Here is a 22,081-nt window from a genome sequence, read left to right on the forward strand (position 1 = left end):
ACTTGTGTCTGGGTTCTATTGTTTAGATCCCTATGTTGACCAGACACGTGCAGGTCCAGTTTCACTTGCTGAACTTGTTTAGTTTGGCACTGCTTGTAGGGCTGAAACTGTTTTTTATGCCTGCAGTTGTCAAACTCCCACACAAACATGCAGCATGGTATTTCTCAGCCTTCTGCATAGGTAATGGTCAGTACTATCTATTCCTCCTTTGAAGATTGACATGTCTTAATAGACATTCTAATAAGCATAGCACGGGGTGTGCTTATTTCGTAATGAGGTGATGCATTCCAGTCATAAATAAAGTGGATGCAATGGAGCTTTAAAGTAATTGTAAACCCCCGGGCACTGTTTGTACCTATAGGTACTGTAAATATCTCCTAAACCTTCACCGTTTAGGAGATATTTACATTGCATGCAGCCGATGACCTATTCGGCGCAGATGCTCTGAAGGAATGGCCGCCTGTGCCATATCTTCAGAGCCCTGTGCTGCGACCGGACGCTCCCGCGTGCATGCGCGGTAGTAACGTCCCAGGGCTCCAGCCAGTAGCACAGCCGCAGACCCGGAACGAAGACGGGCGAAGATGGATGCACCCTCCAGCGGGGATGACGCGGGCTTCTTTTGCAGGTGTCGCATGATGTGCTAGTTATGCGTTGCATAATAGCACATTATGCATTTACTTTGCAGGTAAACAAAAAAAAAAAAAAATATATATATATATATATATATATATATATATATATATTTATTTATTCCCAAGATTTTACTTTTTAATGAAGCTATGACAACTTAAACCATTTTAAGCCTTAAAAGCCCGAAGTTAAAAGTATCCAAAACCCTATTCTTTCCCTTCAAGAAATTGGTTGCTATTTATTTAGCGGGCACTCGTCCACTTTAATTATTTAAGCACACTTTGCTGTGTGCCTTATATAATATCATTGTGATTCCCCCTGCAGCCTGAATGACAAGGTAAGGAAGAGGACTCTGACCTCCTTTGAGAGAGACAGCGTTATGAGTAACCTGACAGGGCAGCTGGACTATAAGGGCTTTGAGACAGCAGACATGGTGATTGAGGCCGTCTTCGAGGACATTAAAATCAAACACAAAGTGCTGCAAGAAGTGGAGGCTGTGAGTTTCAGATCCCACTCCATGTACACGTCTGTTATATATGTATCTATGCTTTGGCCTCTTTATAACACTGGCTGCCTGTTGTCCGCAGGTTGTCCCCCCTCACTGTATATTTGCCAGTAACACATCCGCCCTCCCAATTGGCCAGATCGCTGCAGCCAGTAAAAGACCGGACAAGGTAAGTCCGCTGTTCTGTTATACCTTTCAAAAGCAATAGAATTCTGTTATTATTTGAGAAGTTTGTTTAGCTTTGGTTAAGCCTTGGAAAAGCAAGAGCATTTTTGTGCTAAAATTAGAAAATTTGTTAAGTTAACACTGGAATTTTAAAATTCTCTGAAGTTAAATATTAAAATAGTCCATGCTTGCATACTTTTAAATCTGTGGGGGAGATTTACAAAAAATGGAGCATGCAGAATCTGATGCAGCTGTGCATGGTAGCCAATCAGCTTCTCACTTTAGATTGTTCAATTAAGAATCAACAATAATCTGATTCGTTTTTATGCAGAGCTGCCTCAGATTTTGCACTCTCCGGTTTCAATAAATATAGTCCCAAAGTGCAGCGCTCTCCTTCAATAAAGTGCATTCAAATTATATATAAATGATTCAATGTCCGTGAAAAAAAGTGCAGTCCTATACACCCGAAGCTCCTTAGTAATTGCCTCTGATCACCACAGTGCCCTTCACCCCACCTATGGGTGTCTTCTCACATCCTTGAATGGACCTCACGAATTAAAGGATGACTCTATATGCGCGTAAGGGGCACTGCTGCCACTCTCCGTACGCTCCAAATCCATGGCTCCCAGCAGCTCTCAGCGTGGTGTCAATCATATAGGAGGCAAGAGGAAAGAACCATAGTGCAAATCCCTAATAAAAAGTATTTATTTCTGTATAAAAATCCACTCTGAATTCGGAAGTAAAAAATTTGCATTTCACGATACAATCCTCTGTATACACAGCTTCACCTAGTCCCAGTGGCTTATAAAAGAGCAAAAACCTGGGGGGTGGGGGGGAGGGGGGGGGTTAGAAACTGCCCACTAAATGCTCAATTCCTGGCAAAGAAGGAAAATCCTCCAAAATTTGAACGGCTATGTCACTTCCCAAAGATTGTACATTCATCCTAATTACCTCTCTCTAATGCAGAGGAAGAAGCTAGGCAAGGTGGAATGAATAATATGGAATGATCATGCAAAAGGTTATGCTAATACAGGGTGGATAAAAATCGATTGCCACTTAAAATAATTTTTATTTATTTTTAAATGTACCACTTCCGGACCACCAGCCGCAGTTTTAAATTGGTACTTTGACGTTAAATGCCAGTGTTATAGCAGCAGATAGCTGTCATAACCCTGATAATTTTTTACTCAGCAGGTGGTCCTCTTTCACCTGTCCAACAGATGGTCATCCCTCCGGACTGGCATGTGGGTGCCATGCCTGATGGTATCTCCCTTTTTGAGGTGGTTCCGTTTGCACAGTTCTGTACGAGGTCCCTGCAAAGGGAGATTCTGACCAAATGGGAACAAGACTCCGCAGTCTCTGGACAATCGGTTCGTTCTCCGCTGCTTCAGGTGGGCAAATCCTTCCTCCCCTTGTATTGGACAGTGGTCACCATGGATACCAGCCTGTCTGGCTGGGGAGGCTTTCTCAACAAGCATTCTGCTTAGGGGATCTGGACGCTGAAGGAGTCCAGAATACCGATAATTGTCTTGGAACTCCGAGTGATCAGGCTGTGTCTGGACCATTGGACGGATTGTCTTCAGGGTTGTCCAATGCGCATTCAATCGGACAATGCCACGGCTGTGGCTTATGTCCATCACCAAGGGGGCACAAGAAGTGTCTTGGTGGCTCTGGAGGTAGCCGGCATTCTAAGGTGGGCAGAACGGTTCGTTCCAGCCCTCTCCACCGTACACATTCCTGGGGGGGGGGGGGCGGGGGGAACTGGCAAGTGGATTACCTCAGTCAGCAGGAATTGGACCAAGGGGAGTGCTCCCTTCATCTGGAGGTGTTTCATCAGTTGTGTCTCTGGTGGGGCACCCCCGAGGTGGATCTGTTGGAGTCTCGGATGAACAGAAAGATGCAGAGGTTTGTGGCTCAGTCCAGGGATCCTTTTGACAGATGCCACAGACGTGCTGGTGGCCCCGTGGGGTCAGTATCGTCTGAGTTACACCTTCCCTCCTCTCAAGCTTCTGCCAAGACTTCTACACAGGATCAAGGCAGAAGGGATTCCGGTCATCTTCGTGGCTCTGGACTGGCCTCGCCGGGCTTGGTACGCCGATCTGGTGCGCTTGTTCACCGACGTTCCTTGGAAGTTTTCTCTCAGGTAGGATCTGCTGTACCAAGGACCATCCTGCTTTAGTCGCTGGCTTTGACGGCTTGTCTGTTGAATGCCAGGTGCTGAAGGATAGAGTTTTATCTGAGTCTGTGATTCCTACACTGGTAAAAGCTAGGAAATCTACTTCTAGGAGGATCTACCATTGTAAGTGAAAGACGTACATTGCGTGGTTTGAGTCTCCTTCAACTGGGGGTTGAACAGAAATTGGCTTGGAGTACCATCAAGGGCTAGGTGTCGACTTTGGCGGTCTTCTTCCAATGACCTTTGGCCACACACTCCCTGGTGCATACCTTTTCTTCAGGGTGTCTGAAATTTGGTTCCTCTAGTGCGGGCTCCGTTGCTTCCTTGGGACCTCAATTTGGTGCTTTTGGTCCGCCAGAAGCCTCCCTTTGAGATTCCCCTGCTTACGCTGTCCCTGAACGTGGCCTTTTTGGTGGCTATCCCCTCTGCGTGCAGGGTGTCGGAACTGGCGGCGTTAACCTGTCGTTCACCTTACCTGGTGATTCACAGAGATAAGGTGGTTCTTTCCCCCTGTCTGTTCCTTCCAAAGGTTGTCTCTGCTTTCCATTTGAATGAAGACGTTGTGTTGTCTTCCCTGTGTCCCAGGCCAAAACATCCGAAGGAAACTGGCTTGCATGCCTTGGATGTGGTTCGGGCAATTAGGGTGTACCTGACAGCTACAGAGTCTTTTTCAGGAAGTCAGACTTTCTCTTTGTGTTCACAGATGGGCCTGATGAAGGGTTGTCCGCTTTCTCTGCGACCGTTTCCAGATGGATCAGACGGTGATTTCAGGCCTATTCCATTCAAGGGTCAGGTTCCCTTTTTCCCTGTCAAGGCACTTTCTACTCTGGCGCTTAGTGCCTCCTGGGCCTTACGTCATCAGGCATCAAGTGACGCAGGTTTGCAAGGCGGCCACTTGGTCGTCGATGCACACTTTCACAAAGTTCTATATAAAGTGGATGTGTTGGCATCTGCGGATGCTTCTTTTAGCCACAACGTTTTGTAGGATGCGGTTGAAAGGACCTGATCCTCTTTGAGGGTGTATTGTTTTTTTCAGGTGGGTTCCAGTTGTTTTGGTTGAGTTCCGGTTGCCTGGTTGGCTACTGTTTAGCCTTGGAATTTTTTTTTTTTTTTTTTGCTGTTCCCACCCCTTAAGTTTAACGCTGCTTTGGGACGTCCCAACGGTTATGAAGATCTGAAGCTGTGTCAATGAACGAAAGAGATAATGGGATTTTTGACTGCCTCAACGTAAAATCCATTTCTCTTACGTCCTCCGACAGTTGCCGCCTCTCCATATTCGTCACAATGGGGTAATTGGCCTTTGCTCCGTAGGTGTAGCCAATTACCCCATTGTGACGAATATGGAGAGGCGGCGACTGTCGGAGGACTCAGAGAAAGGAATTTTACAGTTAAGATTTTACAAAAATTCCGTTTTCTCTGATGTTCATTGACGGACACAGCACCCACCCCTCTGTGGAGTTGTAATTTTTCTGACTCTGCTTGTAACAAAACTGAGTGCCTATAGCGGAGAGAGGAAGTATTACCCCTCTGGGACTGCCCATGGTGTCCTTCTGTAGGGGGCAGTATACCCAATGGTTATGAAGATCTGAAGCTGTGTCCATCAATGAACATCAGGAAAATGGATTTTACGGTAAGTCAAAAATACAAAAAAATTGCGTTTGTAAGAGTGCTGCGCAAATACGGTGTGACAAAGTATTGCAACGATCTCCATTTTATTCTCTAGGGTCTCTGCTAACAAAAAAACAAAATATGTGGGGTGGGGGTTCTAAGTAATTTTCTAGCAAAAAAATACAGATTTTTAACTTGTAAACAACAAGTGTCAGAAATAGGCCTGGTCCTTAAGTGGTTAAGTTGGATTGTTTTTTTTTTTTTTTTTTTTAACAAATTTATTTTAATAAATGCTTTTGGAGTAAAAATCTATCTAAACATAGTTTTCTATTTAGTATACATTAATAATATATTCAGCATGAAATGGAGCTTAGTTATTTAGTATGAGGCTGTCTATTCTGCAATACTTACACTTTTGGTAAACGCTTTCATTGAATCCAAGCTCTGCAAGCTGAGAACACGCACTGCATTGATGCATTCACACAATTTTAGGCCAGCAAGAATTAGTCTTTACATTTAAAGAGCACCTGTCATTTTTAGATCCATATTGCCAGCGCCTGTTAACGGGCATCCACTTGCCTGCTGCCGCCATGTCCCTCACCTTGTGTCACCGTGGCATCACCAGCCATCCCATTAAAGTAAACAGCGAGTCGGAGGAGCTGCTGCGGGACAGAGATGACAGTTGCTCTTTAAATATTATTTAAATCGTGTCTTTTTTCTAGTGATTTAATCAAATCCACCCTGATATTCATGAATGCACACATTTTAAATTGCAAATACAATGTTTGCTTTAAAAATGATATACTTTTAGTTTTGCTTTAAAGGTATATGGGATTCCTCCCTACAATTATTGGTAGCTGTATTTTAGACCAGTGAACCTATTGAAATAATGAACCCAGGCAATTTGATTTCAATGCCTTTGTGGAGAAAGCTAGAAATGTTTCCTTTTGTGTGGTGAAATTGGTGGGTTTTGTTGCTTTTTTTCCCCAAACCCATCACTACTGGAATTTTTAGAGTGTCTGTCTGAAATTCGATTCACGTGTTAATTTTTATTCTTTCTGATTAACCATATACCTTTTAGGTTTATAGAGATGTAATCTGCTCCCATCTCTCGTGTACAGGTGATAGGAATGCACTATTTCTCCCCTGTGGATAAGATGCAGTTATTAGAAATCATCACTACAGATAAAACCTCCCCGGACACAGCAGCCTCCGCTGTGGCTGTTGGGTTGAAGCAGGGCAAAGTCATCATTGTGGTGAAGGTGAGTTTTATATTTGGATGCATCCTGCCACCTAGTGATAAGGAAGGGGAATGGCGGACTTTGAATTTCAGAATTTTTAAACCTGTTTTATTCTTGTCATTTTGGAGCTCAACCTCTTTCCATGCAAAGAGGTAAGTGGAGAAAACGATATAGACTCGAAAGGGTTAGGGTTGTGTCGACTGGTCTTTGAGGAGAACATTATATATTATTAAAAGGTTACAATATCCATTAAATTGACTATTCTTTGTAGAAGACCTCATTTGTCAGATAATTTCAGAATATTTTTTTTTTCTTCCTTTTGAAGGAAAATGTAATTTTATAATTTAGACCTTTTATAAGCCCTAATGTGTTCGGTTATCTCTTTACAGTCAGGGAGCAATGTCAATGCTAAGAGGTCCTTAACAAGTGACCATTGTTGCCTTGTCTTCCCCCTGGCTTCATGCTGATACACATATGCTGCTCCTGAGAGTACACTTCCATGCAAATACAAATCCCTGTAATGGTTTATATTCCTTTTTACACATTCAGAAGTTGAAATACCTTGTGTGTCAGTATGTCCTTTGTAATAAGGAAAGTAACATGTTCTCTTTTTTATAGCTCTAAAGATCAAAAATATCCAAAACTGGTGTCTCCATGTTTAGTAAATGCTAAGAAGTTAGAACAACATATTATTATTTTTTTTCTAACTACAGGGGTCGTAGGTATCGTAATGTCGTAGGTGTATGATTTCTGTGGTTGAAAGCCTGAATCTGAAAGATACTGTAAAAATTATGATGGGGGTGCCTTAATTCCCCGGTTGTAATTTTTTTTATTTTTTTTTTCGTTGAGGGAGTCTTTTCTTGGTCTTAACCTATGGGTTATACTGCCAGCTCCTGAAAAATTGTAGGCTAGCTCAGGATAACCCCCTCCACTCCCAGCTTGCCCAGATCTGAGATTAGATCAGGTTATATACTTTTAAATTACATCTGAAAGATGATGCACTTATGCTCTTGTTCTGATTTTTACTTCTATACCTGCTTACTGTGTAATCCACTTTCAGGACGGTCCAGGATTTTATACCACAAGGTGTCTGGGCCCAATGATGGCAGAAGTTGTGCGAGTTCTGCAGGTCAGTCAAATAATCTTTGTATATATCTGCTCTACAGATTAGGTTGATAGTGTGTGTATGTATATATGTATGTGTATGTGTGTGTGTGTGTGTGTGTGTGTGTATATATATATATATATAATATTATATAATCTCTTATCTGTGTGTGTGTGTATGTATGTATATATGTGTATATATATATATATATCTATATATAATCTCTTTTCTGTGTGTGTATATATCTATCTATATATATATATATATATATATATATATATATATATATATATATCTCTCTATATATCTCTCTATATATAATCTCTTTTCTGTGTGTGTGTGTGTGTGTGTGTGTGTGTGTATCTCTCCTCTAAATTGTAATCCTTTCTTTATCAGGAAGGGGTTGCTCCCAAGAAACTAGATGCTCTCTCCACTGGGTTTGGGTTCCCAGTGGGCGCCTCCACTCTGGCTGATGAAGTGGGGATTGACGTGGCAGCTCATGTGGCAGAAGATCTAGGAAAAGCTTTTGGCGAGCGTTTCGGTGGCGGAAACATTGAATTGTTGAAAGCCATGGTGCAGAAGGGATTTCTGGGTAAGTTCGGAGAGACTGTGGTGTTTACAATTAGTTTATTAGTTTATTATTATTTATTAGTTTACAAATCTGTTATTTTGCTAACATTGTAGGTACTGAGACTTCTCTGTGTGTTAAATTAACAGATGGGGAATGATGATAACGTGGGACATTCTTTTCATAGGTCATTATGCGTAATGAAGTGATTACATTTCTTAATGTTATTATATGCTTCTGCATGCTGCCATGCATTACAGTGTGGCCAAAATAGGCTGCGAAAAAAATGTAGGGTGTCCCAACGTTTTTTCATTGCACACCAACACATTGGTGTGAACTGAGAGAACAGGATATCAGGCAAATTGTCTTCCTCTTGCCTTGCAAATGTGTTTGGTAGTGCTTAAAGGGGACATTTCACCCTTCTTGGGTAAAAATGTTCAATTCCCCTTTTACTATTTTTGCTTTTTAATGAGTAAACATACTTCCAAGCCAAGCAAATCTTGCAGTGTCTGCTGCTACTGCACAGGCAGTTTTGCACCATCCTGTTTCTTCACTTCATCTGGAGCTGGCTGTCCCTACTGCTTCCTGCAGCCAGCTCCCTGATGATGCGGTATGAGATCGGTCACCTTTCGCGGGGTGAGATCTGGTGCCAGGACATGTAGTTTATACATTGCCATAGTGTTGGAGCAGATCACGCCAAGTTTTGCTTGCTGCCTCCTGAGAGGCTGCAGAAATGAGCTGAAATGTCATTCCTGCCTAGACAGGCTATGAGGAAGGGGGAGAGAATCAAAAGATTAAAACCGTTGACAAGCCCTGACATATAAAAAAAGAATAAAATCAGATTTCTAATATTGGGGAGGCAAGAGTAAATAAGGTATTGCATAATTTTTAGCTGAAACGTTCGCTTTAATGAAATGTAAATTCTCAGTATGCTCACATTTTATGATTTTATTACTTTAGGTGCTTGTTCCAGGTTTTTGTTTACAGATTTGTTCTCTCTCACCCTCTCCCTCCCTCCAGTCCGTCAATCATACTGGTACAGTGCTGCTATAAATGATTGTTGATGAAAGACCAGTAAGCTACATAGAAATAGTTTCTGTTCTGAAGAGACTCCTACACTGTGGGGGTTGATTTACTAAAAGTGGAGCACTCTGAATCTGGGGCAGCTGTGCATGGTAGCCAATGAGCTAACTTCAGCTTGTTCAATTAAGCTTTGACAAAAAAAAAAAAATAAAATAAACCTGGAAGCTGATTGGTTTCTATGCACAGCTGCACCAGATTTTGCATTTTCCAGTTTTAGTAAGTCAAACCCAGTTTGTTGTGGAATTCTTAGTTTCCCACCTGAAATTGGCATTTTCTCTACTTTTGTGAAAGCAGCCTTGTGCAGGTCCTGAACATCCTTGTGTTTTTGTCGCAGGCCGTAAATCCGGGAAAGGTTTTTACATCTACCAGCAGGGAACGAAGGACAGAGCCATCAACTCCGGTACAGAGGAACTTCTGGAAAAATTCAAGCTGCAGGCAAGACCTGATGTGTAAGTCTTGTCCTAATGTGATAAAATTAAAGAACTTGCAGCAGCACTGGCAGCTTATAACTAAAAAAGAAAAGTTCAGGGACTGTACAAGGGTATAAAAAAGTGCTTGGCCCTCCTTGCCAACAAATGAAATGTATGTCTGACATTTTAGGTTTTGATTTATATAGTGCTTGCATCAAATGCTGATAAGAGTACATGAAATGTATGCTGAGTATTATGTACAGCTTTACAAAAAAAACAAACACAGCAACATTAAGGAAACACCCCTGCCTATACAGGGTCGATGCAAGGATTTTTGTCTACTTAGGTGAAGGTGCATTTTGCCGCCCCCTCACTGTCCTCCTGCAACCCCCTCCACAGCAGCCCTGTAGCATTTTTTAAATTTTTGTTTACATGTTTTAAAATATATGTGACCGGCGCAATATATGAAAGAAGGTACAAAGGAACATTTTTGAAAGTTTAGAAGGATACAGATCCATTCTATTGCTCATTATCATTGTGAGTAATGAGTTTTAGGCTCTGTTTCCACTAGTGCGACATGTCATGCGACTTTGGACACAGCCGCATGACAAGTCACAGCCCATTGATTTTAATAGCACCGGTTCCCATCTGTGCCACTTTGACAATCAATGACTTTGAAAGGGTGCCTGCACTACTTTGATGCACCTTTTTAATGCAACTTTGATCCAGAGAGTGTAAAGTTGGATCAAAGCTGCACTCATAGTTGCACTCTAAATCGCACAACTTAGTCGCATTAGTGGAAACGTAGCCACTAGGCTAGAGTGTGACTTTGAGTGCAGCTTTGATCCAACTTTACACACTCTGGATCAAAGTTGCATCAAAGTAGTGCAGGTACCTTTTTCAAGGTCGCTGATTTTCAAAGACACATAGATGGGAACGGGTGCCATTGAAATCAATGGGCAGTGACTTGTCATGCGACTGTGTGTTCCAAGTCGCATGACAATTTGCACTAGTGGAAATGTAGACTTACTGTGGTTGCCTGTACTATGATCATTGTAGACTGTGAGCTGAGACCCCAAAGCACTTCCAGCTACACTGACAGTTCCCCCCTGCCCCCGTGTCCAGCTTCTTTCTCCTATGGTAGCCTTCATTCCAAGCCCAGCAGAGCTATACTGTGTGTGTGCCCCTCCCCCCAGCACAGCTATACCTGGTATATGTGCCCTTCCCCCCAGCACAGCTATACCTGTATATGTGTCCCTTCCCCCCAACAGCACAGCTATACTGTATATGTGCACCCCCTGGTCCTGTGTGTGGCTTTTTTTCCTTTTCTTTTTTTTCCTTTTCTTTTTTTTCTTTTCTTTTTTTTCTTAATTTTCTCATGAATTAGGATGTACAATGCATCCTTACTGATGAGAGAACACTGGGCGGGAACCTATGCAGTGCCCCTCCCTGGAAGTGATGTCACTAGCTTCCAGTAACCACACCCACTTTCTGCTCTTGAACTCAGCAGGAAGAGGAATTGAAGTCATGTGACAGCACTGAAAACTGCAAAATAAAGGTAGAACTGGGATCTTTTTCATTTTGACACATAAGGCTGAATTTAAAGCGGAGTTCCACCCTGGGAATACTTTTTTTAATAAAAATACCCCCGGGACAGTCAGGGCTAGTACATTCCACAATGGCTAGCCTCTGATCTGTCCCGGGTTGCACTTACCTTCTAGGAGAAATACTTACCTTGAAAAAGTATTGTCCAGCGCTGCCATCTCAGGTGTGGGCAGCTTGAAGCCAGCGAGATCCTCTTCCGTCGTCTTCGGTCCCACGATGCACTGCACCGGCCCCGCCGTCACTTCCGGTGCGCACGCGTCATCCCTCCACAGCTTCTGGGCTAGGGTGACCACGTGTCCCGGATCGCCCAGGACAGTCCCGTTTTTGGGGTGTTTGTCCCGGGTCCCGGTCACCCTCATTACGGGACAATGCAATGTCCCGGAATGTCAGCCGAACTCGGTCAGTCTGGACTGTCTGTGTATCATGTCTGAGTCAGTCCGCGGCTGGATGAGGGAGGATGGCTCGTCATGGCTGGGCTGGGCTGTGTGTGCCATTAGAGGGCGGGCTGCCTGCAATTCGAGCCAATAGGAGAGCAGTGAGCAGAGGTGGACGGTGACGTCAGCCGGAGCCGGCCCGGGATCATCTCATGTGCGGCGCCGCCTCAGCTCAACTCAGCCTGCCTGCTCCTGTAACTGTCTCCAACGGCCGGCCGGCGGGCCGGGTTATCAGCATTTAAGAAGAGGAGGACAAAAAATGTAAGTTAAATGGTATTGGTCTTGATGTAAAAAAAATAAATACATTCAGAGCACAGTGTTAATAGGGGAGTGATGTCACTGGAGTCTGTGAAAGGGGCACATGCCTAAGCACTGCACACAGGACTTATGTTTCGGATGGAAAAAAGTTTTCAGGCCTGTGTCCTGCAGTGAGGAGTGATGTCACTGTCTTGCCTTGATTGACAAGTGGAGCAAAGTTAAAGAACACCTTTTTAAGGAAAGGTTAAAGTTAATTGATGTTTACACAGGCCAGAAATGTCCTAATTCTTGCCGTATTTGGTTGTGTATGTTATTCATAAGATCCACTTTTCTTGTAATATCAGGAATGAGAGCAGAGGCTGGAGCTCTGAGAGCAAGATGTTCAGAGTGCAGCTGCAATTGACAGGTCAATAATCATTATGGAAACACTCGGCTGATAATAATTTATACTTGTTTTTGACAATTTTGGGTGTAAAAAGGGCACACGCTGGCCATATTAGGGTACCGTCTGTCCTTTCACTATATTTGGTGTACCTAATAGTCATCTTTTTTTTTTTTGGCGGGGGTGTTGTCGGGGGGAGGGGGGGGGGTGTCCCTGAATGGCAGTTTGGAAAAGTGGTCACCCTATTCTGGGCATGCCCAGAAGCTGTTTACAAGGGAATGACGCGCGCACACCGGAACTGACGTCGGGGCCGGTGCAGGCGCATTGATTCCTGGGAGCGATGACGTTCAGCTCCCAGGAATCATTGCAAAGCCAGGAAGTGACGACGGGCTGTGGCCGCCGAGGGGAGGAAGAAGAAAGTAAGGTAAGTATATTTTCTTCTATACGAGGTAAGTAAAAAAAAAAAAAAAAAAAATAGCGATTATCCATTTTGTTTTTCAGGTGACCTGGAGCGAGAAGATGGAGGTAAGTATAAATTTAGGGTGGAACTCCACTTTAACTTACATTAATAAATACAGGGGAGAATTTAAGGTATTAGGCTGTACTCCCTCTTTAAGAAACGGGAATGTTTTTCAACTTGCAACCGTGTCAAACTTGGTTTTTGAGTGACGTTGGCCTTTACATGACACTTTTTGACTGTATCCATTTTCCTTGTAGCTCCTCTGATGAGGATATCCAGCTGCGTCTGGTCACCCGGTTTGTGAATGAAGCAATCATGTGCTTGCAGGAAGGTATCTTAAGCAATCCAGTTGAGGGAGATATCGGCGCTGTGTTTGGCCTGGGCTTCCCACCATGCCTTGGAGGTAAGATTGTATTTGGTTTACTTGCATCTTCTGTGCAGCTCTGCCTGGGAGGCAAACGCTGTGTCAGCAGAAAAAATTCATAAAGGTATCAAAGATGCCCTTTTAGATTTCTGTCAGGGCGCAGCACCGAAGTTTTGGTGCTTGCACTCAATTCATGTACCGGTCTGTGACCGTTGCATACATTTTGTCTGAGTAAAATGTGTCCACTCTGGACAGTGACCAGACATTTCCCAAGTATAGGCATTGCCCATATTTGAGTAATGACGTCCGCTGTATCCCAGCACTTTTATTTACATTTGACCCTTTGGTTGAGTCATCTCCCAGCTTACAACTAAATGAGACTGGGGATACAGCCCTATGCAGGAAGCTGTCACCTACACGGTGGCTTCCCAGCACAGGCACAGCCTACTATGCCTTTAAGAAAGTGTCCCTGCCATAGCAAAAGATTCTTAAAAGGTGGTGGTTGTAATAGCTAACCAAATTTGCCACACGTGTTGATAAGGTTACTGCCACTGGCGCCAATGCTTGTCTGAATTGGGCGCAGATAGTTAAGGCATTTACCACCAGAAAAGTGTTAGTCGTTTTGAATTCCCCTGACTGACTTTTCAGGAATTTTGTGAGATTATCGACCAATAAGTGAGTGTCTACTAGTCATATGGTTGTTTGCCATCATATGTTACTAGATCTACGAGGATATCCGTCCTTTGCAAATGTGCACTTACCTTTTACTTGACATATCCAGGCATAGAGCAGTGTTTGCTGGCTCTATGCAGAGTTCTTTAAGCCTAAACTCTAGGGATATTTGAAGAAAATATACATTTACACTTTACCTTTTTAAAAAGATTTGTATTTGCCTATCCAGTTTTGAGACTTAGAGCCCTGACAGGCATTACTGGGTTTGGTGGCCTGTCTTTTCTGTATTGCAGTTATGCCATACAGTTAGGTCACCCCTCTGTCCACCAGTTGGTGACGAACAGGAATGGAGCATCAAAGGGTTGATGGGATCATTTTCCCCCTACTATCAGCATGTCCCCTGTCGGTATAATTACATTCAGTACACCTGATTGTGCTGTTCCTCCCTCTCCCAGGCATTGTTCTTCTGTACAATTAACCACAAGAGGCTGATACCAAGTAATTTTTTTAGGTTATTTTTTTGGTTAATATTAACATAAATGAACATGTAAATATGTGTCAGAGGCCCTAAATTAAAGCTGTGACTAAAACAGGCAAGCAGAGGCCAAGGACTGGTCAACAGCGGTCTCCCTGCCACTGATCTTTTCCCCATCGCTGTTATACCATGCCTTATTCTGCACCATGTCTTGGAGTAGAGTTGGCCATCTTGGTAGAAGTGGGGATTTGCTTCCTTATGTCAGCTCTTCCCTGATTACTGGTGATCTGATGACTGGTAGGGTTATCTTCAAGAAGCAGCAGGACAGGTGGAGGAAGCACAGATCCACAGAATAGATGAAGCAGAAGGCGGGAGATCCTTGCACTGCAGTTCCTTCGGTAGAGCTTCCTCGCCAGCAAGGACAGCGAACTACACAGTAGTGACATCACCAGATCTCCTCCTGAAAATAGCAGTCAGCGATAGAAGGGCCTTACAGCTCACAGTGCAGGTATACAGCACTCCTATTTAACAGAAAGAAATCAAGTTGAAAGGTACATTTTTCAGGGTACCGTTTAGGCACGGTTCTACCTCTTCCCTGTAAGACAGCAAATCTTCACTTTTCAAAGGCAGCGCTGTTTGTTTTTTTTCACCGCACATTCCTCTACAGCTGGGGGGGGCTTCTCCAAACTGGCCCTTTACTAGCCTTTTTTCTGGCCCTTGGGGCACTATTCCTCCCACTGATACCAACAATGGGGCACAATTTCTTCCACCGCTACCAATGATGGGATACTATTCCTCCTACTAATAGGGGCACTACTCCTCCTCCTATTGACCACCAACCCTGAGGCCATATTTATTCTCACGAGGCCGTGCCCTTGACATTTTTTGTCCCTGCTGGGCACAATCCGGCCCTCCTAAAGTCTTAAGGACAATAAACTGGCCCTTTGTTTGAAAAGTTTGGATACCCCCTACTCTACAGCATCAGCTCAGATGTAAAAGTTGTGATTTCCAAATTCTCTACCTGCTCAGCAACTGTGTGATTTTGCTTTACATATGAAACCTTTTGTATCTTCTTCACTCAGGTCCTTTCAGATACACCGATGCCTATGGAGCGAAGCATATTGTGGAGAAGATGAGGAAATATGAAAGCGTTTATGGAAGTCAGTTCACACCCTGCCAGCTACTGCTTGACCACGCCAATGACCCCAGCAAGAAGTTTCACCACTAACTATATCCCAACATCATAGTTGCATCCAGTTTTTGAGCTCTAAGACCTGTGATTGTAAGGAGGCTGCAGAGGAGAGGGAAGGCTAAAAGCCGTACGTGCCTTAGATCTACGATTACTCAGGCACTGTGTCCTGCCTTGGAGAAGCTTTTCTTGAATGGAGTTTAATTTTTGCACTTAGCGCTGGCTAAAAGACTTAACTCGAATGTCCAATGTGGATGAGAAAACCTAGGTGTCTAAACCCCAGCAATGCGTCCATTCCACTGTGGGCATGATTAATAAAAAACGTTTCTTTTCTGTTTTGTGTCGTGGCTGATTTTCCTTTTTTTAAGGGGATATTCTAGACTTGTTTTAGTGGAAACATAGCTTTTAGGAGGTATCTTTTCTTGGGAAATGTAGTTCCTGGATAGTAAATGACCTCCTACCAACTGCTGCTGCAATATCTTTGCAATCCTGGTGATCTCACAGAGAATGTTATAAGTTGTTTCTTGCTACAAGAAAAATAATAAAGTTACGATGTGATGTAGAGGGGGAAGAGAGTGAGGTTTGGTGGTAAATTTCGATGGTCCCTTGTCGTGCACCTTAAAGTGATTGTAAACCTTAAAAAAAAACGTTTCTTTAAAAAAAAAAAAATGTCATACTTACCTGCTCTATGCAGTGGTTTTGCACAGAGCAGCCCTGATCCTCCTCTGCTCTGGTCCCCTGCCGGTGCTCTCTGCTCCTTACCCTGCATAAGCCACCAACTCTCACCCCCCCGGGTCAAATGCCCCCATAGTTTGTGCTTGCTCCTCCCATGCCCTGCTCAGTGTGTTCATAAGACCCACACAGCAAGGCTCAGCCCTGCTCCCTCCTTACAAGATGTGATTTTTAGCTGCAGGAGCCAATGGATCCTGCTGCTGTACCTGAGCCAATGAGACCAGAGAGAGCCTCTGCTGCCATTCCCATGCACTTACAGGCTCCGGTATTAAGGGGGATCCTGCAGCATGTTTTTACATTAATCGAGAGAGTATATTAAGGTAAAATGTCTTAAACCTGCATCATATGTCATTTCTGAGGGATGTTCTGTCACTAGCATTAAAACCCATCTCCAGGGAAAAAAAAGATTCTGTTCCCCATACACCCCTAACTAATCAGGTTATATATATATATATATATATATATATATATATATATATATATATATATATATATGCTTCTAAATCCTAAAATGGCTTACCTGATGTTGTGTTCCTGTGAACACTACATCTTCTGGTGGTGAGTATTCACTCTCAGCAGAATTAACAGGTAATATAGGGTATGTTATTTGGGGAAGGATGGTGTTTTCTGAAAACCAAACATGCCCGTGATACTAGTGACAGGAACCACCATCTATCTCCTTTTTTATTTTTGTCAACAGTTAACACTTTCAGTCACATGATGGTTAAATGGAATCTGGGGGAAGTACAGCAGTTGTGTGTATTCAGTATCTAACGTGGGTTGTGTTTTCGGAGGGTCTGCAAAATAATTCAGTAAAAGAATCTCGTTTTCCAGAAATGGGTAGGTTGAACAATATATTATGGTTTTCATCCAAAAGGAGCATTTGGTCATGGTGAAAAACTATGATCAGTTATGTATTTGTTCTTTGATTCGCGCTAACAATTTGTTATCAAAGATCTTTTGAAATATTGGAATCTGTGTTTTGATTGTTTATTTAGCAATGTGTAATGCTGCAATCAATTAACTGAAGAGGCCATCTCTCTCAGGCTTTAAAGACCCAAAACAGGCATGCAAAAAAACAGGGCCAGTGGTATGCTTACAGTAGGTATAAAAAAAGATTTAACCACTTAGGGGCCAATCCTATTTTTGACACTCGTTTACAAATTAAAAATCAGTATTTGTTGCTAGAAAATTACTTAGAACCCCCAGACTTTATAGATATTTTTAGCAGGGACCCTAGAGAATAAAATGGAGATCATTGCAATACTTTGTCACACCGTATTTATGCAATATTTTGGGGAAAAAATATTTTTCTCTGTCGCTCATTGACAGACGCAGTCCTCCTTGATTCATATCAACTCGGGTTATACTGCCCTCTACAGGAGTAGGACTAGGCAGAAAAGAAAAACGTTCTGGCCACACCTTAGGGGCAGTCCCAGAGGGTATATCCTCTCTCTCTCTGCTACAGCAGTAAGTTTTTTCTCTGTCTAGTTAGGAGTAAGGACCTAAGTTCCTTGCTGGGATCTTTGGTCCTGGCAAGATTTTTTAGAAATACTTTTTTAGGCAGCTTTTCTTCTCCAGTGTTCCTGTGAGATCTTCAAGCAAGTACGCTGAAACTGGGCGACGGGCTGGATGTTGAGATCCAGTGGTCACCCCAGTTCAGCCTGCGAGCGCGTGCAGGCCCTAGCTCCGCGCTGGGTCGGCCGCAACATAGTCCCACTGGACGGGGACTGACCCTGCGAGTTAAACGTCTCGCCTGGACGCCAATGACCAGCGGAGTCACGGCGTCCAGATTGGTCGACAGCCCCCCCACTTCGGTGGAGAGGGGTTCTGTCAGGAGTTGATGCCCGCCTGGTTCCGGTATGGTGAGTAAAATGTTCCCCCTCTCCCCTTGTCGGGTTTGTTGGTGGACGCGGGCCCCTCTCTGGGATGGATGGACGTGATCCTAACAGGTGTCATTAATCCCCCTCTTAAAAGCTTGGTTTTGAAGCTGACTATCTATAAGTCACTATATGACACTGTAAGGGAAATGACTGTAGTCAGTGGCAGACTGCTAAAAGGCATTACTGTTGAGGTATAGAGGTGATAGTATCCTACCTGACACTATACAGGCCGATGCCTATGCCTGGATACAGCATCTGCAGGTTGCCATCCTTCCATAAGCCAGTCACCTCCCGCAGGCTGCACAGCCTCCCTTAGGCCGCATAGGCCGAGGACTACCTCCCACAGGCCGAGCGCACACCTCCCGCAGGCCACTGCTACCTTGCACAAACCGCCGCTATCCTCCACAGGCCGTCGCCATTTTCCCATAGATCACACGGGGCCACCATATTGGCGTAGCCTCATGTCTCCAGCATGGGGGCGACCATGTTTGAGGTGACCAAACACCTCGTGGAGTAATTGGGAGGCGCCGGAAGGTGTGTAAAGGGGCGGAGCCGCCTCCTTTACCCGGGAAAGCAAGCCAAAGACTTCCTGTCTGTAACAGGCAGTGCTGGAAGCAGGTTGAATAGAAACTTCCGAGCATCAGGTGGTAAGCCTTGGGGTCTCTCTGTGGGGTCCAAAAGCAGGTAACACTGAGGGGCGCTGCTGCGCTGGGGGACTAAAGAAAAAAAAAAGTTTTCTTTGTTTTAAAATTGCAATTTTTTTATTTCTTGGCAAGTGTCCTGTATAATCATGGACCCTGCCACACATGTATCCCCACCTGATCCCCTCGAGGTGGCTGCAGGACCCTCCAGTTCCTCACAGAGTATTGATGCATTATCAGCAGTTTTGGAGTCTTTGGTATCCCGGATGGAGATGGCCTGTCAGGGACGGGGGTCAAGAAAGCGACCCCCACCTACCCCTATTTCATCTGATACTTCAGATTCTGAGATGGTCATTGCAGCTGCAGGTCCCCCTGCTGGGGCTGTTGTCTCAGGTAATGTCTCCTCAGATAGTGAGGAGGATGTTTCTACCTCCGCCATAGCACGAGAAGAAGCGTTGGTGGGCGCACTAGTTGTCTGTCCGGGAAACCTTAAGACTTGAGGTTACACCGGCAGAAGTAACCGAGATGGAAATTCCTTTTGGTACTAGTAAGCCTACCAAAACGGCGAAGGTTTTTCCCTTACCCAAATGTTTTGGTAATAAAATTAAAGAGGAATGGGATCATCCGACACGAATCCTTACTATTTCCAAAAGCATTGCTAGACGCTATCAGTTTGAGGAATCCCTCATTAAAAAATGGACGGTACCACCAGTGGTGGATCCACCGATTTCCAGACTAAATAAAGCCACTGTTATCCCGTTGGAGGACGCTCCGTCCTTTAAGGATCCGGTGGATCGAAAAGTGGAAGCGGAATCCCGCACTGTTTTTTCCCTGATAGGGTCAACCTTTAGACCAGTGGTTGCCATTGGTTTAGTTTCACAAACATTGACAGAATGGGCAAAATTGCTACGCCATGACTTAAAGGGGAGAAGTATCCCCCCGGCAGCATCTGATTTGATGGAGCAAATTATACAAGGACTACAGTTCGTCTGTGACGCAGCCCTGGATGCCACTCCCTTGTTAGGGCATGCATCGATGTCAGCTGTAGTCCTCAGACGTGTGCTGTGGTTAAAGTGTTGGTCGGCGGATCAAGGTTCCAAGAAAGCTTTGGCTAATCTCCCTTTTCAGGGGGATCGCCTATTTGGGGCCACCCTAGATGAGATCATAAAGGATGCCACTGGGGGCAAGAGCACTTTTTTGCCGCAGACTGCTAAAGCTAAAGGACCTCGTAACAGGCGAGGACCTTCCTTTTCCGCTCATAAAAGGTTCGTTCGCTCCGCTGGGGCGAGCGTGAAGGGCAAAGCCCCTTCAGGAGGTTTCAAAGGGCGCTGGTCGGGTAAACAAAAGGCCGACTCAGCCAAACCTGAAGATAAAACTAATACAGCCTGAAGGTGCGCCCCCACCCAGCTCAGGGGTGGGGAGACGTCTTCACCGGTGTTCAGATCCAGGGCTTTCCTGAATCCCGGACTAAGGGGTTCAGGAGATCATACGATCGGGATACAAGATTGAGTGTCGATCAATTCTACCGGTGCAATTCTTCCCTTCCAACATTCATATGCTACAGGGAGCGGTAGTTTCCGTTCCTTGAGCAGAACGTTTTCTTTACCTTTTCCAAAGATCATTCCCAGTTCCCTCCAGAAATCGGATCCGGTTGAGCGAGCGGACCAGGGAGTCTCTGGTCCGGTGACTCCGGTCTCTAAAGCTCAGCCAGGAGAAGTCATCCCTTCCGATAGGAATCAAGTTTCTGATAAATGTGTGGGAACTGAGAGCGATCAGACTTGGTCTGATTTCCTGGACCAAGCAGCTCTAGGGCAGCCTGGTACGGATCCAGTCAGACAATGCCATGGTGGTGACTTAGGTCGATCACCAAGGATTTCACCAGCTGTGTCTTCAATAGGGCATCCCGGAGGTGGATCTGTTGGCATGTCGGCTCAACAGGATGGCGCGGAGGTTGGTAGCTCGCGCCCGCGATCCTCTAGCGGACACAGCAGACGCGCTGAGCGCCCCGTAGGGGCAGTATCAGCTACTGTATGTTTTCCCCCCTCTCAAGTTGCTGCTGAGATTTCTCCGCAGGATAGAGGTGGAGGGAACTCCAGTTATCCTGGTAATTCCGGGCTGGCCTCATCAAGCCGGGTACGCCGACTTGGGCAGACTAGTCGCGGACGCTCCTTGGAGACTTCCTCTCAGGGAGGATCTGCGGTCTCAAGGACCGATCTTCCATCGTGCTTTACAGTCGCTGGCTTTAACAGCCTGGCCATTGAGACCCAGGTACTGAAGGACAGGGGATTGTCAGCTTCAGTTATTCCTACTCTAATTAAAGCAAGGAAAGCGACTTCCAGCAAAGTCTATTATCGCACATGGAAGACTTGTATCGCGTGGTGTGAATCTTTGGGATTTCCCCCACGTACCTATTTAGTGACCCGAATCTTGGCTTTTCTGCAAAAGGGGGTTGAGCAGAAACTATCCTTGAGCACTATCAAGGGTCAGGTTTCAGCGTTGGCAATCTTCTTTCAGAAGCCTCTGGCTACTCATTCCTTGGTACGGAATTTCATCCAGGGGGTGCGCCACTTGGCTCCGCCAGTGCGCGCGCCCTTACCGCCCTGGGATCTTAATTTGGTGTTGTCGGTTCTGCAGAAACCTCCCTTTGAAAATATTAGGGAGATTCCCTTGCTTACATTATCCCAGAAGGTGGCCTTCTTGGTGGCTATCACTTCTGCACGCAGGGTGTCAGAACTGGCTGCATTATCGTGTCATTCCCCATATTTGGTGATTCATAGGGATAAGGTAGTTCTTCATCCGAAGCCATCCTTTCTTCCTAAGGTGGTTTCAGACTTTCATCTGAATGAAGATATTGTGCTACCTTCCTTGTGTCCTAAGCCTAGTCATCCTCGGGAATGTGCGTTGCATTCCTTGGATGTGGTTCGGGCAATCAGGGTATACCTGAAGACTACGGAATCGTTCAGTAAAATGGATTCACTTTTTGTGATCACGGATGGCCCCAGAAAGGGGTTGCCTGCATCTGCCGCGACTATCTCCAAATGGATTAGACAGACGGTGGTACAGGCTTATTCTATTAAGGGTCGGAATCCTCCGTTCCCTGTTAAGGTGCACTCCACTCGAGCGCTCAGTACTTCCTGGGCCTACCGCCATCAGGCGTCAGTGGTCCAGGTGTGCAAGGCGGCTACCTGGTCGTCGGTGCATACCTTTACAAAATTTTATAAAGTTGATGTGATGGCATCGGCGGATGCCTCATTTGGCCGCAAGGTTTTGCAGGCCGCAATTTGAGGAGACCGGTGGTCTACCTCGAGGGTTTTTTTCCGTTGGAATTTCAGTTGAGTCTCATCTTTTGATTGATGAGCCTTTAAAACTTCTAGTTGGCACCGGTTGGGCCTTCTAGATTGGATTTTGATTTCCATTATCCCACCCCTCATTTGTGGCACTGCTTTGGGACGTCCCGAGTTGATATGAATCAAGGAGGACTGCGTCTGTCAATGA

At 44.8% G+C, this 22,081-nt stretch overlaps 1 protein-coding gene across 1 annotated transcript in view; it reads left to right on the forward strand.

Moving 5' to 3' along the window:
• HADHA (hydroxyacyl-CoA dehydrogenase trifunctional multienzyme complex subunit alpha) overlaps positions 1–15,642 on the forward strand; it is a 62,154-nt gene extending 46,512 nt beyond the window's left edge. The window contains exons 13-20 of the mRNA XM_082251148.1: positions 955–1,126; positions 1,218–1,304; positions 6,206–6,346; positions 7,386–7,454; positions 7,827–8,022; positions 9,416–9,530; positions 12,888–13,033; positions 15,224–15,642. Of these exons, the coding sequence (XP_082107274.1) occupies positions 955–1,126; positions 1,218–1,304; positions 6,206–6,346; positions 7,386–7,454; positions 7,827–8,022; positions 9,416–9,530; positions 12,888–13,033; positions 15,224–15,369 (1,072 nt within the window). The 3' untranslated portion in view covers positions 15,370–15,642. The remainder of the gene's footprint in view (positions 1–954; positions 1,127–1,217; positions 1,305–6,205; positions 6,347–7,385; positions 7,455–7,826; positions 8,023–9,415; positions 9,531–12,887; positions 13,034–15,223) is intronic.
• The last annotated feature ends 6,439 nt before the right edge of the window (positions 15,643–22,081 follow it).

The sequence above is a fragment of the Pelophylax lessonae genome (assembly GCF_965119305.1).
Source record: "Pelophylax lessonae genome assembly, chromosome: 3".
Taxonomy (NCBI): Eukaryota; Metazoa; Chordata; class Amphibia; order Anura; family Ranidae; genus Pelophylax; species Pelophylax lessonae.